We start from the raw sequence: 17,235 nt of genomic DNA, 5'->3' as shown, positions 1-17,235 counted from the left end.
TATTGACCCCAGCTCCCAGTTTGCTGGCAGTGCCTTCCATCTTTATCACAGCTGTTGATGCTGAACTGCTGATATCAAGAATTTTCTGAGTCCGTGCTGAAAAAAAGGGTTTGTTTTGTATTTTCATCTGTGTTTAAAATCGTATCTGATATTATATCATCTAAAAATTCTGATACAGTAAGTGGAATGTTGTAGGACCAAGCGATACTGGATCCTTTGGAATGACCGAAGTACTAGCCACTCTAAAATGGTAAGCACAGTAAAATGACCAGTGTGTACCAACTAGAAGTTATCCTTCTGCTGTCGGACCTTCAGTCCCTGAGTCTTTGTCTGCAAACAATCATACCATTTTAACTATACTGATACGGATAAATCATGCAAGTATCCCTATGTACTTAGGTTTTTTCCCAGTTTGAAATTATATATGCTGGTGTGACAGACTTGGAGAGATCTCTGATAATTTGTAACTGGGTTTTGTTATGTTAATTTGCTTATTGTTGTGGCCTAAATTCTTAAATGCCCTTAACTGACAGACTGAAATGTGTGGAACTCAGTGTCCTTGTAAAGCAGGGCTGGAAAAGGTGCACTGTGCTCTTTCTGCATCAGGTGTGTCAGGAAAATAACCTAGAAAAAGGAAGGGATGAAGGGGTTTTGTAATTCCCATGTATAGGCAGACAGGAATTGAAAGTAGCTGTGGCAATGTATTTGGAAGAAAAGGGACATGTGGCCTATCAAAACTCACTCTTACTTTAGCGGCTTGATATGATTAAAAGCTTTGTCTGCTCAGCAAGGCCGCAAGGTTGTGAGAAAGACACGAGAAGAAAGAAAACAGGATCTTTGGCAGTTAAGCAGGCAGAAAAACAGGAGCTGAGCTGGGAGCTGATAACCGCAGGAATGTCAACAATTTTAAAGGTGGGACTAACCACTTGTATGCTTTTAACCAATTAGTATCTGTATAGCAGCATTTGAACAGTGGATGTAACCAATAGAATTAAGGTGTGATGTGTGTACAAATATGAAAATTGTATATAAGCTTGCAGAAACTTAAGTAAAGCGTCTTCAACTAGGATCATATTGATATGTTGTTGAGTCCATTATTTCACTCCTGCAAGTAGCCCTGTGGAGAAGGATGTGTGTGTACTGATGGCTGAAAACTAGACCCAGGAACGTACACTCGCAGCCCAGAAAGCCTACCGTATCCTGGGCTGCATCACAAGAAGCATGGCCAGCAGGTCGAGGGAGGGGATTCTGCCCCTCTGCTCTGCTCTGATGAGACCCCACCTGCAGTGCTGCGTCCAGCTCTGGGGCCCCCAGCACAGGACAAACATGGACCTGTTGGAGTGAGTCCAGAGGAGGCCACAAAAATTATCAGAGGGCTGGAGCACCTCTGCTATGAAGAAAGGCAGAGAGAGTTGGGGTTCTTCAGCCTGGAGAAGAGAAGGCTCTGGGGAGACCTTATTGCAGCCTCTCAATACTTAAAGGGGGTTTATAAGAAAGATGGAGACAGACTTTTTATCAGGGCCTGTTGCAATAGGACAAGGGCTAGTGGTTTTAAACTAGAAGAGAGTAGATTCAGACTAGATAGAAAGAAGAAATTTTTTACCATGAGGGTGGTGAAACACTGGCACAAGGTTGCCCAGAGAGGTGGTAGATGCCCCATCCCTGGTAACATTCAAGGTCAGGTTGGCCAGGGCAATGAGCAACCTGATCTAGTTGAAGATGTTCCTGCTTGTTGCAGGACCTTTAAAGGTCCCTTCCAACCTCAACTATTCTATGATTATGTGAAAAGAATAATGCTGAAGATATTTGCTGCAATGTTCTTACTAGAATCCCTGAGAGTTTGGTCTTCCCAATGAAGCAGGAGATCAAAGAATTCACACTTTTTTGGTGGGCTGAACACTCTTTTGCAAGTTGGCATAGCCGGGAGCTGTAACTTCAGCTAGACCTCAAGGGCTTAGTGGTCCCTGGGAAGAAAGCTCTCATGGAGATGTCCCAAAGCACACAGGGATTCACCATCAGGAAAATATGCCTGGAGACCTGTGTTCCTGGGGACAGTTTTAACAACTTAAAAGTATAAGTTCTTGTGTCCAGACATGCTTGAGTTACTAATTTAAGTGAAACTAAAGTGTGTTGAATGACACACCTGTAAAACCTCTAAGAGAGGGCCTGAGAACGAAGTCCTGAGAGGGGAAAGTACACTGAAAAGAGGACAGCATAGAGGAACAGGTGTCTCTGCTATGTGACTTCATTGGAAGAGATAGGAGTAAGTCAGACTTATTTTTATTTTTAAAAAATAATTAATAAAAGGTGCTGCAAACAGCTATTCAAGCAGTTGTAACAGCATGAAGTCAGTGTCCATGCTACATATCTGCAGTGCTGGACATTGCTGCCAGGGCAGCGCAGCCCCCAGCTCCAGCAGTTTTGCAGCACGGGGCTGGTCTCACGCTGCCAGCTCGGTGATGACGTATTCAATTCCAGTGTCTGAGAACTGAGGGATCCACCCTCAGAGCCGGAATGCTAAACTGAATCTCTGTGTATATTTCTGTCTCTGTCTGAGCTTTGATTTCAGCCTGTGTTTTAAAAATACTCCGTGAACTGCCCGATTCCCAGTTGCACATCGTATACCACAAGGAGCTGCTAAGTTCAACCCCTCAGCAGCGCTGTGAGGAAATACAGCTTCTGTGCTCCACACTTCGCTGGGTGCTTTGACTGAGTAAACACACATTCCTGTTAAACATCATTAATTATTCAAAAATAAGCACATTATTTAATGCTTCCTTCTGTGCATGTGAAGGCATCCTGGGGTTTTCTTTCTGTAATAGTTTCCTGGAGCTAGATTCAGATAAACCTGCAGCTTCAACGGCAGCTAATTCCAGTCAGCTTTCTGTCCTATGAAGCTTTTAACACTTTGGAAATGCTTTGTGACCATTTCCAGAGGGCCAGCATCCTGGACAGGAGCTTCCTCCGCAAAATAAGATGATGCTGAGCGTGGGATGCAGAATTGGTTGTAGCCATGACTGTTTCCTTAGGGAGAGGTACCCAAAGCACCCTGAACATATATCTTTGTAATTAAGGCAGGTACTGGGAAGAGTAGAGTTTGGCTCCTGGTGGACTTTAGTGGAAGTCAGCCTGTGTCACTGCCATAGCAAGTAGGCTAATGTGAAAAAGGGCACCTCTTTTCCTGAGGCATCCTCAAAGTTGTTGCCTATTTCTCGCTATGTTATTTTTTGAGAAAAGGGCATCAAGTGACAGAAAAAAAAACATCCAGGCTATGCGTTCCAGGTGCCAGACTCAAACATCAATTTATTTTACTTGGGAAGCATGAATTTTTTATTATTTGTATCAGAGAGGGAATCTACGCAAACATAATACATATAGGTCTAGATGTGACTCAGAAATGCAAGCTCTGTGGGGAAATCTCACAGATGTTCTGCAAGTCAGGTACAATTCCATGATACAAAAATGATTTATGAAAGAAACTGATTTCTTGTTTATAATAAAGGCTAGAAGATATGGTTACTAGAAACCTTCTTTCTACTGGAGGAAAGAGACAGAAAATCCCTTTAGGGTTTATCAGATGCTTTCTTATCCTGCCCTCATCAGGAACTCGAAGGTCACTGAGTTAGGCTACATTTCAATTCATATTTTCTTTGCAGTGAGAAGACAAAACCCTGTACATTCATTGCTAAACTGTGCTAACGTGCACATTTTTTTGTTCTCTGTATAAGATGTCAGAGAGATATCTGTGTGAAGATATCAACAAGTTGCATGTGGATTCTGGTTCTGACTTGTTGGAAGAAAAGGTTTGATGAACTAACCATTCCTTATTTCAAAATGAAATGTGGGATGTTAGTGATACCCTGGGAATTGTGCTCGTGCTGAAATGGGACAAACAAATATGGGCACTGTGTGCAGCGTTACAATAAAACCACTGTGGTCAACAAATGGGAAATTTGAATCAGCAAAATAGATTTTCATGTTAATTAGGGAAAAGAAACCAAACCAGGTATTTAAAATATTTATTTCTCAGACTGGAGTAACAGCCTTTATAAAGCAGAATTTGCGTAAGTTCTCAAGATACATCCTGTATACAATCACAAAACCATGACATGGATTTATACATAAAGTGAAAATTGACACAGATGTACAAACGTTTTTATATAATTCTCATACGACTTTTGTTTCCGTTTTTACAACTTTTAGAACAAGTTTGTATTTTTTTTTCCTGGTGAATCTGAAGGCAAAATCAAACTTAAAAGAAATTCAAACCAAAATAAATATCCATAAACCACCATCTATGCATGCAAAATTCACTGTGGAAACATTACATTTCTCCAAGCACTAACCTTTTCTTCATGGTTTTGTGGGGGTTTTGGTGGGTTTGCATTTTTTTTAAACATTGGGTGTGCTGTACATGTTGTCCATAGCATGACAGCAGACATCAGGCAGCCATTGGTGAGCACCTGAGCACATCACTGAACATCTATGGGACAGTCAAATAAGACACATTCACATGCCTGGATGTCAGATGGAGTTAATAATTTAGACTGTCTTACAAAAATGTATACTTATTTGCAGGGTAACAAATTAAGAAAACAACTTTCACTCAAATCATCTACTTTGAGTTATGGATATCTATATATATATTATAATTTTTGAGCTCATCCATATATTTGCCTATTAATCTTTTCAAAATAATAGAACATATAAAAAACATTTAAATGCTTCTAGCAACTAGAAGATTATAGTCTTGAACTTTAGTGAGCAATTTGTTCACCTGCTGGTTATCAAAGACAAACACAAGGTCAAATTTTAAGACACAAGGTAAAGCTTTATGCAAGTGAGGTGCCAGCTCTTCATAAGTGTGTGGAAGTCAGAGGGTGCCAGGCATATGGGCTGTAACTCTGAGCAGACTAGTGTGTGGGAAAGTCCAGAGTTCTGGTTTCTGACCTCAGCAAGTGGTGGTCTAACTTAAAATGTAGTGTTCATCTGAAATCTCCCTCCAGCTATGTCTCTGTGGAGATCCACAGCGCTGTGTCCAGTCTCATGGCCCCTGCTTGCCCAGCCATGGAGAGGAAGGGCCAGGAACAGCCCCAGCACTCGGGCGAGCCATGCAGGCTGGGTGTTCAAGACTCTCCCTGATATATCCTACAGGCACATGTTCTCCAGCTAAGGAGGTTCATGCCATGCAAGCTATAGGCTTCTCTGAAGGAATTGCTTCATTCTGTGGATCTATAAGTTCATTCTACGTGTTTCTGGGAGAAATACCTTTGATTATATATATACTTGAGAGGGTGAATTATAGTTACACATTCAGATAATTTTTAGCATTTCTTAATTATTGAGTAACCGAATTAACAAGCTCAATGCTTCTCTTTTTTTATCAGCTTCCTCAGTTTTTCAAAAAGAAAAAGAACTCATGAAAAATTGCATTTCCACGATAGGACTAGCAGCAGGTTTATATTGTTCACAGTCGCCGAGCTTCCGGCAATGAGTGAAGGAGGTAACTGATAACAGTAGGAGTCTGTCACCATCCTTGTGAACCAGCAGGAGAGAAACCAGGGCATTTCGTGGCTTGGTTTCAAAGATCTAGGCTAACAGAAGAATGGCAGAACTCAAGGATTTTGTACTCCACCAGGACACTAGAAAAGACCACATGACAGTAGGCACATAAAGCAGAACAACTAGTGTTCCCAGTAATCAAATACCTCAACATTTTTGAAAGTTTTCCATTCTGATTTGGGAAACAAGAAGTCAAGGGCATTAAATTTGTTATGGTGATGGCAATGTAAGTTTTTGCTCTGTTGAACTGTCACAGTCTGTGCTGTGAAAGGTTAATTAATTCTACTATTAGTCTTAAATAACTGCTGCTGTAAATCACAGGATGTGTCAACCGCATTGGTGTTGCCAGCTTCCAGAGATTGATAGCTATGGATTGTGCTCCCATTCCTTTTTGATCAGATGCCTGCCATCAAATAAAATTACCCGAGACAGTAATGAACAGTTGTCTACCATTGGCCTGTGCTACCAAGGCTATTTCAGCAGTGCATTTAAATAAGCCGGTAAATCTCACTGGACAATGGCAGGAATTTCATTCAGTTCAATTGCCTAAATGTAAATTTCTGAGCTAATTTACATATTTATCTTAGAATACGTTGAATTTTCTCAGATTGACTTTGCCTATTTGCATAGACGAATCAAGTGTGAGTAGGTTAAACTTGGAAATTTAAATATGAGATGCCTAAATCCTGCTGGCAGAAATACTTTTTTTTTTTCCTATTATTTTAGTGCAAAGAGCCTGTGAAAATTAGAGTTGTCTTATTATAACATGACGATGGTGATATATAAGACAGCATGATGCTGCCCTGGTGGGTGGCATGAGAGAACACTGGAGTATTTGGTGGTGCCCATCCAGCTATGTCAGTGCTGACAGTCAGTACAGAGCATAGGGAAACAAAGATGTCCACCACGCTGCTGGGAGGTGAGCAGACTGTCTCCAGAACCTAGGTTTTGTCTCAGACAGAGCAAATCACTCTGTGCTTAAAGAATTCCTAGGAGAATACTAAAATCATTCAATATAGAAATCAAAGAATCCAGATCAGGGAGTCAACCAAGGAGAGAAATTATGTGACAGTGCAAAAGCCAGTTATGAGAGTACATGATACAACTCTGTAAATGTTCTCTTGAGGGAAATTTGGGAATAAAAAAACCTCCACAGATTTTTGTATCAGTGGCTTCTGGTATTTGGTACTTGTATGTTGTGTGAGCGTCCCCCACAAGCAAACTGAAGTGAATTAAATCTGTCTCCCAACTTGCCTTAAAAGTGTTTCTGAGTATGACACAAAGTATTGTTACTTCTGAATCTGTTACATTTATAATTCTGAAAGAGTAAGTAATAAGCCTTAGAATTTCCATAATCTTTCAGTCTAAGATGATGAATTAAGAGGTGATTAGCATAGTGTCATCATAAGCATATGATCAGAAATAAAGACTACTTTAGTTAGAACTGTTAGTTAGGCTCTGTTAGAGCGAAAAAGTGAGGGGACCGTTTTCTTGGCTCAGAAAGCAGGATTGAAAGCGTCCAGCTTTTATTTTCCTGCTCCTACACAGCAGGTGCTAGGAAGGAATTCTAGTGCTGGCCCTCACCTTCCCTTTGCAGCCATGGAACTACTGCAACAAAACTTGGGCTACCTGCTTTCTGAGCCAAGGAAACAGCCCCTTCACTTTGTAAGTGTAACGGAGCCCAGATCACAAAACCCATGAAGCTGAACAATGAACCTGACCCCTGGCCCTTAACTGTACCACAAACTACAAATTCTAACCATCTCTAAATCCTAATCCCAAATCTAACCCCTACCCCCTTAACCCAAACCCCTAAACCCTAATCTGAACTTGAATTCCTAACCCTTAAAATACCAACATTAACCCAAATCCCAAACCTGAGCCAAAGTCCAAACCCAATCCCCTAATTCTAATCCCAGCCTGAACCTTAACCCTTGACCCAATCCCAAATGATAACTTCAACACTTAACATCCTAACCATATTCCCTAATCCTAAACCCCTAACTCCAAACCCTCACCCTAACCCAGAGAAGTTGTGGAGTTCCCATCCTTGGAGATACTTGAAAACCCTAATGTGCTGAATCCAAACCATAGCTCTAGATATTATCCTCCTAATTATTCTATTCTATCAAAGGGAACAGTTCCAAGATATGTTTATTGTACATTTTTTTAATCTTAACTGTACAAAGAAAGTCAAATAGGTCAGAAAACAATTATCTCCCCTTTACAATGATTTCCTCTCCCGCTGCCCAGTCTCCCTTCCCACACCTACCAACAAAGGCACATATACTGATGGATTGGTCTCTCGCAGAACACACTGGCTGCAGAGCCAAAAACCAATGAAATCATTCAGTAGCAGAATAGAAATATCAATAACAAAACACACATCTGCAACTTAGTGTAATGACAACATTATGTGGGCTTGTTGTCTATAAGAAATGTCATAACTGGATCTTAGCTGGGAAATGTTCCAGCATCATCAGTAATGACAGCTAAGGAAGAACCAGGTTACTATAACACCTATTAAAAAAATTAAAAATTAAACTCCACTTATAAATATTCTGGATTATTGAGAATGTACATGCCCTTCTCCTTTATGTACATCAAGAAGATTCTGTACATTGTGTGTAACAGCTTGCTGCAACACTGCTAGCTGCTTAGAACTTCTTGGTGATTTCTTTAATGCATCAGCTGCACTTACACAAATTCTTTACATTCCTAAGAATTAAAAGTAGGGAGGGTCTGTATGTCAGATGATAATAAAAATACAGTTTTACATGTAACTGACCCATGAAACTACAAGAGACCAAGGACTCGTAACAGGTACAGGGCAGGTTCAATAGAGTCTGGAAAAAAAGACCTCTGCCTTCCTCAGTCCAAAGGGACAGCACAGCCCAACAGCATACACTCGTAATAATCCCGTGCAGAACTGAGCAATGTTTGTCAATCCTCAGGCTGTGATTCCTCTCACAAGCTCTAAGACTGCAGATGTGTACATGCCTGTGAGACCCAGAGTATGAGCCCACCTGGCAAAATGTTGGCACCTGCTCTAAACACAATCACTCACTCCCTCAAGATCCAGTGACAATGCTGACTAAATCTCCCCTGACTGAGATGAAAGGCCAGACACTGCATTCAGTATACATACGGGCATCACAGAAACTTAAATATAAGCAAGATCAAGTCCACTGTAAAGTTGTCTTGTTACAGGTCTGCAAGTTCTTCCTCTTGCACACGGAAAACATGCCCAGCTATGGCATAGGCACTCTGCTGAACTTTTCCTGCATTCTTCTTTTACTTTCTGGTTCTCTCTCCAAATTCAAAGGCGCTTCTCATTTGTTACCTTACCTAACATTAGTGAACAAGACACAGTTTGCTCAGTTTCCATGCATGCTACATCACTCTTCGAATTGTGTACAAAGACACAGAGTCATTTGTGGCAGCACTGATCTAGAGTATCAACTTCAGTGTTCACATGAACAGCAGAACTCACAAGCCACCTTGCAGAGTTGTTTCTTTTGCTTCTTAGGTTCTTACCCCAAGAATAAAAAGAAAGACCAATAAAGGACATGTGAAGCAACAATATTAGGATCATCTTCACATATTTCATTTATTCGGTTGTATTGAGAGGAGAGTGGTAGGACAGCAAATGTAAAAAGGATTTGATCTCTCGGGTGATTCTTGTGCTTCAGGAAACTGAGTAGCACTTTTTCTCTGGTTACAGAAGCTGCTCCTAAACTGTCGACTTGCTTGGTGAAGAGTTCTTCGATCACAGAAAGCTGCAAAGAGCAGCATTACTGACAGCGCAGCTGGGAACAGATTTATCACCATCAGCCTTAAAGACTGATTTTTCTTTCAGCTCTTGAGATCTTCTGAATACAGCTACTTCTGTAGAGACACCAAATCCAAGTACATCTGGTACAAATATGCTGGTGTTTATGACCTAACACCTTGACAAGAACAGTGGAAGTTACACTCTTTTGATAGTTGTCTACATGGGTAACAGTTTGAAGCTCTTTTGTACATGTCGGAATTTCTCCACACTCCAACATCCTGTTCTGCTAGTGCTTTTCACAAACTTAGCATTACTTTTAGTCCATTGCAAAGTGATAATATGGGACACAGAATAAGGAGGAAACTTGTGCCCTGAAACTTGGTCTTTAAATTTTAGGAAGCCAAGTGAAATATTGCCACCTAGACCCAGCTTTTCTGAACCTGCCCTGCATGTATGTGGCTGAGCTTCACTATTTGCACAGGAATTCAGATACACAAATATAATAGTGTCTTTCTGTTCCTATTTCCATATGTGTGTTTATTGAAGTGTTGTTTGTTTTTAAAAATGCTGTCTCTCCTTTGTGGTGTGTTTAAACCCTTCTGTGTTTCAGCACAGCGTTTTCTCCCAGCATGACTTATACACTATGCCGACGGTTGTTGATCATGGCCACAATGTGTGACAGGTCCAAACTTTTCATCATAACCTCCATGAACTCTTCATCTTTTCTTGCTCCCTCCACAAATTCATCCAGAGAAAGTTCACCTATGTGAGACACAGACAGAAGGCATCAGAATCATGCCAATCCACATTTGAAGAGGAAAAGGAGTACTGTAATCTAACTTCCGAGAAATGGGTTTTCTGTCGTAGGCCAAAAAAACCCTTGTACAGGGAATCAGCTTGGCAGAGTTCTTCCAGAATAACAAAAGAGCCTATCAGAAGGTAATGAGCACACGAAGTAGCAAGGAAAGAAATATCTCAGGGACATACAGCAACTACAGTGGTGTTGGGTGATTTTTGACTAACTGGTCCATAGTTCTTCATGGGCTTGCTCTACTGTCTGTAGCAGACCCAGTGAAGAAACTCTGAACTTCAACATTAAGTTCCAAATCTTCCTTTCCTTGCTGCTGAAATAGTTAGGAGCAGCTGGGGCCATCTGTTAATGTTTCCCATTTCTAACTCTGACATAAGCTACGCAGCAACATAAAACAGGCCAACAAAAAATCCCCACTCCAAAACCTCACTGCCAAACTCATGTGGACAGAACACAGCTGAGACTTAGTACAGGGAACAACTCCTGTCATACTGATTATGTTCGATGCGAGGAGAAAAATGCCTTAGCAAAATTCATGGAGAATACACTACTGGATGAGAATTCATATAGCGAGCAAATATAAAATGAAGCAGCATAAAGTTCAATAAAGAAAAGAAGACATAGATGTCTCAGAGAGATGTCTCTCAGAGACCATCTGAGTTGGATGACAAAGACAGGAACCTTACCATCTCCATTGACATCAATTTTGTTGAAGACTCGGTTGGTGAACTCTTCTGCACTAGTTTCATGGCCACCACCATTAATAGCTCGAATAGCCTAAAAGAAAGGAGTAAGAATAGGAAGCTGTCTAATGGCTCCCAAAAAGATAGACTGATTCCACTGCAGCCTCTCAGCATAGATTCAGAGCAAGATAGCCACACATGTTACCTTCCTCACACAAATGAACCAGCGTCACAGGAAAACACAGTAGAAATCATCAGGCCTTACTGTTGGCACTGAAGAGTGCAAAGGGAGCATGGTTCTGGAGCACGGAACGAGCAGAGGATCACCCTAAATCTGCTTAGGTAGAGGTTCAGCGCTGTAGAAATGGCATAATCAGGATCCACCTAGCTGATCTACTTTCTATTACCCTGTGGTCCACCAAGCCCCATAAACACTGTCAAACACCCTCTGCATTTGACATTATAAAATCCCTTTGTTATATGCTGTGGTCATTTATTTCTGTTCTTGCTTTCTCCACTTCCATTTATATACTGCTTGCAGTGTGTCCTGCTTCTCCCTAAAGCTCACTGAAATTCATTTCCAGCTTGAGAAAGTTTAAGTATTATTCACTACTGTTTACTAGAGTTCATCTTATTCATACCAATATAGTGCAGAGCACTTTTTCTTTCCATGCCTGTTTCATTTGTTTGAGGATGTCCATGAAATACCTGATTCCAGAGCCTTCATATTGATTCTATGACTATTCATTTTCTAGTTTTTATCTTCCAATATTTGGTATGTTTATTCACTCTTTTTGAAATGCCATTTTACTAAAACTCACCTCAGCAACTTCCTAAGGCTGCCAAAAAAGACACTGAACTACAGTCACAAATTTCAAAGAGCAGCAAATTGGTTGCAACCAATTATCACCCAAAGGACTTGTTTCTTAAGAGCTCTGTGTTAAACACTATTGCTTCACTGTGAAGTCTGAGTATTTCTGTTGCAAATTATTAGCAGGAGGCTGTATGTTATTACAGTTGTTGATTTGGTTTGGTCTTTTCAATGCCCAGCACTAAAACTCATATCCAGATAAGAATGTATTATTAATATCTTATTAGTGGTTTTGTGGACAGCTCAGGCTTCAAGTCTTCACCAGATCCATTTCCTGACTTTTCTTATTCAGAAATGTAAATTATTTAGGGCCATTGAATCTTTCCTGCGTCTTCCTAATTTCCCACTCTCTGCAGAATAATCTGAATTTCCAGCATAATTTATTCTGAGTTATTCATAAGGTCATATTTATGCCTGTAATACCAACACCTTCCACAATAGCTATTTGCATACAATCTTTTCCGTAGACAGTCATTCTTTAAACTATTTGCCAGCCAGAACTGTTTTACTGCATTGACATTTAGGAGCTGGTTCTAAAAAGCAAACTGGGAATAACTCTCCAACTACTGTTCACATGGGGAAAAGGATATGTGAAGGACACATTGCAGAGACTGCAACTGACAGTCATGGAGTCTGAAAACTTGGAAAGTGCAATTTAGGTCCTAGATAGCTAAAACAACTTTATGGAGTTAACTAAGCTGTAACATGTGCCGTGGTGGTAAAGAAGAATCTGTCAAGTCTGCTTACTTGTGGGGAATGCTGCTAAAAAAAGAACGCTGTTAAAGAACGTCTCACCCATGATCATCCATATGGGGAACAGCTAAAGTCTTGCTTGTGTGGTGAAATTGGGCTTTAAGGAAATGAAAAAACACAGACCCCTGGATAATCACCTTAATGATGTTGAGCAATTCATGTCGATCAATGCAACCATTGCCATCTACATCATAGAGCTTGAAATACCACCGCAATTTCTGCTCCATCTTCCCACGGAGGACGAGGCTGAGGGCAGCTACATATTCCATGAAGTCAATATACCCATCCTGTGGGAAAACCAGATTGTGACAGGAACAAACTGAGGGAGTTATGGCTCTGGAGCCCTTTTACATTATTGCTCCTTACATTCACAGCTAAAAATCAGGAAGTAAAAAAAATGGCACAGACTTGGACTTCAGAAAAAGCTTTAGTACACAGAGACACATATACACACAGGCTATTTCTCTGGCCGCCTTAAAGATCTCCTAAATACCTAGATTCCTAAAGTTATGATCTTACTTATGTCTAGACTACTCTGTGCTCATCACCTGCAGAGATGGAACTTGTTGCTCCTCATGGCCAGTGTGAACAAACCCCTCTCTGTCCACCAGAGCTGACTGCTGGGAGAGAAAATAGATCCAGAGCCCTGGCTACAGAAAAGTAGAAAGTAATACTACCTGAGGTTTTCTAGTACTAGGTACTAGTCTGCTTTGTCTTTGTGGGAAACTACGCAGTAAACCATAGATCTCTTCTCCACTCTCTGAAAAAAAGTGACTGAAGATATTTTTAAAACACAAAGAACATGATTTCAGAACTGGAAAATTTGTTCTGTATTTAGGTTGTTAAGCATTCCACATCTTGAATCCACAAAGAAACTCAAGAAGGTCTTGTTTCCTCTGCAAAAAAATGCCAGACAGTAAAGGTTCGTATTCCCTAGATTTAACACTGACTAAAATTTGAAGCGGTTAAAAAGAAACAACAAATGAAGTGCCTATCACTGTCAAAGAGTCTGACCAACTACTTCAACAAATTGCAGAGCAAGAAAATGAACTTTCATTTATCGAGGCATTTAAATAAAGTCAGGTGTCTTTCTGGAATGGATGTAAACAAATATATGCGAAAGGCAAATGTAGGTGGACTAGCAGAGCACTACTGTTTTACAGCAAGAATCACAACATTTTAAAATATTTATTCAGGATCACTGTAGTACTCCACTTATGTGAGTTTTTCATAACTTCACTCAGCAAAGCCACAGAACACAAAGATAACCAGCTCTAGAGGCGGGAAGGAGGGCGTGATTGAAATTTTTAAAATAGCTCAAATGCAAATTTATCCTCTTTGTCCTCAGCAGAGTTCTCAGAATCTGAAGGCCCAGAGGGCAGATGATCCCATCCATTGTCGATGTCTGTATTACTACAGGGTGAGTCTTCCTCCGGGTGCTCTTATTCCTTGCCCTTGTTTATAAAAGGAGCTTAGATTAAGTGGCTAACTATTAACAGACTAAGATTAACTGCTGTAGATCCATCTCTACTAGCTGCCACATTACTTAGAAGATAGCTTTTTATCTTTGTATGACCAAATTTGAATTTGAGTCTTCTTAAAACGTTGCTTACTGCGTAACATGGGGCTCACAGGAGAACTTCACAATGTGTAACATTCTTAAAGAAATTCTAAGTCTTTAAACATCCCAAGAAATGACAGAGGTAAAGTCTTGTGCTAGAACTGTAAGTGTGTTGGTTTACTTTATAAAACTGCTTCTCACCACTATCATCATCCTGGCCACAGAGAACTCTAAGATGACAGAATATTCTTCAAGATTTGCAGTCATTGCCAGTCATTACATCCACCACAAGACCTCAGCTACCCTGATGGAGCCTGGCTGCTCCTCTCTTACTTTAAGAATTTTGTAACATTCCTTAACTCCTTATGCCTTCTCACATGTTGTCCAAACCAATGCTTTTTGCTCCGTCCCTAGGCTTTCCTTCTTCAAAATTGACCCTGTGGTTTCCTACCTGTTTCGCATGTCTCTGTGACTAGTTCCTCCTTGACTCACAGCCATTTGCTCCAGCCATTTCAGAACCTTGGAGCAGAGAACAATTTTCTGCATCTTCCCAGGCTGCCATAAAACCAAATTTCTCTGTCATTGAGATTACAGGCCTGCAAGCATGGGCTTAAGTATATATGGATAAAAAACAAGCAAAAGTGAGAGGCATTGCATGCTTAAAGGAATTATGGGGGCTACTGTTTCTTACCTTAGAGATAGCTAGTGGTCACCTGTCACAGTGAGGAATACTACCTACCTCTCCTCACTGAGGAGAGCTACATCAGTGGTCCGCCCTGGCAGTATTAACTTCAGCTGGCAAATACCTGGAAATTACTTCCTCTGTGAATGTTATAATGATTTATATTGTGTTTGGTTCCTGTAGTGTCTACTATCTAATACAGACATGTTTTTGAATAATAAGAACATATAAGAACAAGAATAAAAATTAAACCTCCTTTCATTAGTATTTTGCTAGTGAAACAAGGCGAAGTCCATCAAAACACAATAAGGAATTCTCAAACTTGCACAAGGTAGGTAGATAATAAGGTATTATTATTTAAGGTTCTGTTATCTATGTCATTATGTATGCATATTAATTTGCTTCTTGCATTTAGCTACTTTACATTAGTGTCCCTCAGCAGCTTTCCACACCAATGTTTGTAAGAGAAAACTGAGGACTCTAAAAGTTCAGGAGCTGGTTCACTTTTAGGCAGTTAATTTCCTTGCCGGTGAACTCACCTTGTTCATATCAAACGTGCGGAACATCTGCTCAATGTACTCATTGGCCTCTGGATCCAGCCCTCGAAGCCCAAAGAACTGTTTAAATTCGTGCTCTGTCAGCTGTCCAGAAGGACACTCCATCATGAACTTTTTGTACCAGTGGTGGATCTCAACAGCCTGCAGATCATCCACTGTGGAGCTGCTATTGTTCCCCATGTGTATGCGTGTTCAGAAGAACGATGCTACAGGAACGATCCTCTTCCTCCTGTTGCTCTCACAGCACTGCCCATCGGCTCCTGTCCACGTTCGACATTAGTGGCAGTTCAGTGAGGATCTAACATTCCACAAGCTAATTATAAATGTTAATCTGCTTAGAGACTGATTTATAAACCTCAAAGTTTCAATGATACGAACGGCCTTCTTAAAATGGAAAAGAGGTGCAAGATAATCTAGCGAATCACCACTATTTCAGAAGCCAGATCAGAAAGGGTGAGAAGGTTAACCAGAAACTGGCATCAGGATCTATACTGGTTTGGTACACTACCCTACTTTAAGCCTTGACAAAATTATACATGAAGATAAAAAGAAAAGGCTACAAGATGTGAGGTGAAGTAAAGATCTACTCCTCTAACTGGATTTAAGAGTCTGTTTTCTCAACTAGAAATGTTGGTTAACTTTTGTGTATAAGACCAGAAAGTGTTATAGAAGTAGCCCATCACAAACATTAGGCTATGTGGGAAAAAGTTCACCTCCACACACACGAAGGAGCCCAGAGGAACAACAGCAGATGGGGGACCCCAAACAATCCCCTGACCTACCTACTCCCAGAACCACCCCAGAAGTGCAGTCAACCCATAAAAGGCTCATTTGCATGAACAAGAGACAACCACAGGCTGGGGAAACCCCCAAATAACCCAGTAAGAGAAATTAAGCCCCTGTCCCAGCTCCTTCTAAGGCTGCGATAGGGAAACCATCGCCCCCACAGGCCTGAAGGTGACACCCATCACAAGTCAGTGGGAGATGTTGTCAGAGCGTCTTACAGACTGAGTTGGGTGACTGCCTAGGGGTATGGAAAAACATTATGGGGTGCAGGGGAAGAGAATTTGTGGATTGCAGAGAACTTATCATGAGGTGTTTAGGGGAAGAACCAAAGGTGGGGAAATGTAGCAATTTGAGTCCAAATCAGTTTGCCTCACATGGGGCACCAATTGTCACAGCACTATGAAACTAACAAGCAGCAAAAAACTTTACCAATAGTCAAACCCTACTGTCTATGCTGGGCCTCCATCCTCCTGTTGCCAGACCACAGTCCCTGTTGCTGCTACATTGGGGTTTTCCCCTTCCCCAGGCTCCTCCTTCATCCAGGACCATTCTCTCCCATGCTCCTCAGAGCTATTTAACCACTTTGCTGGGATGAGCTACAGCTGCACATCATCAAAGCAAGGCCACAGCTGCATATTATCAATGTCAATCAACCCACTGTCTTCATTCCCCTACAGCACGGGTCCTCAAACTTTTTAACCAGGGGGCTGGCACACGGATGAAGTGGCAGGCAGCCATCTGCGACTGCTTGGTTTCCCCCCCCCCCCCCCCCCCCTCAACCCCTGGCAGGGGGCGGCCCTGTAAATACCAGGGGGTGGGATTGAGGACCCTAGGGGGGCTGTGTCCGGCCCATGGGCCATAGTTTGAGGACCCCTGGTCTAGATGGTTTGGGGATGAACAAGCATGGGAAAATGGAGGGAAAGGGGATACAAGGGGCTGGTTGCATGTAAAATGGTTTTGGCCAGTATGAGTATCTAGCCATGTCCTGTGTCTGATCAGCACAGTCTTTCCTGTCTTCTACCATTTCTAATTCTTTTTCTAGCTGTCCAGCTCTGATCTGTGTGCACATGTGTGCATGAGGATTTAAGTGCCTACAGCTGGAGCGGAGACCACAGCTCACAGGAGCCTGCATGTATTTGGTGCCAGCAACAGGAATCAGTGAGGATCTAAGTGCCAGCAACTGATGTCAGACCA

At 41.3% G+C, this 17,235-nt stretch overlaps 1 protein-coding gene across 1 annotated transcript; it reads right to left on the bottom strand.

Annotated features, from left to right (window-relative positions):
- Positions 1-7,713: 7,713 nt before the first annotated feature.
- Positions 7,714-15,550, bottom strand: LOC102059136 (guanylyl cyclase-activating protein 1-like). The gene is made up of 4 exons (XM_005443447.3): positions 15,238-15,550; positions 12,593-12,742; positions 10,835-10,925; positions 7,714-10,099 (listed from the first exon to the last, which is right to left on the bottom strand). The coding sequence occupies exons 1-4, from the start codon at positions 15,433-15,435 to the stop codon at positions 9,972-9,974; spliced, it is 567 nt and encodes a 188-aa protein (XP_005443504.1). The 5' UTR covers positions 15,436-15,550; the 3' UTR covers positions 7,714-9,971.
- Positions 15,551-17,235: the final 1,685 nt, after the last annotated feature.

The sequence above is a fragment of the Falco cherrug genome, chromosome 5 (assembly GCF_023634085.1).
Source record: "Falco cherrug isolate bFalChe1 chromosome 5, bFalChe1.pri, whole genome shotgun sequence".
NCBI classification, from domain to species: domain Eukaryota; kingdom Metazoa; phylum Chordata; class Aves; order Falconiformes; family Falconidae; genus Falco; species Falco cherrug.
Note: the sequence above shows the minus strand (reverse complement) of the source record. Positions and strands in the feature narration are given on the sequence as shown.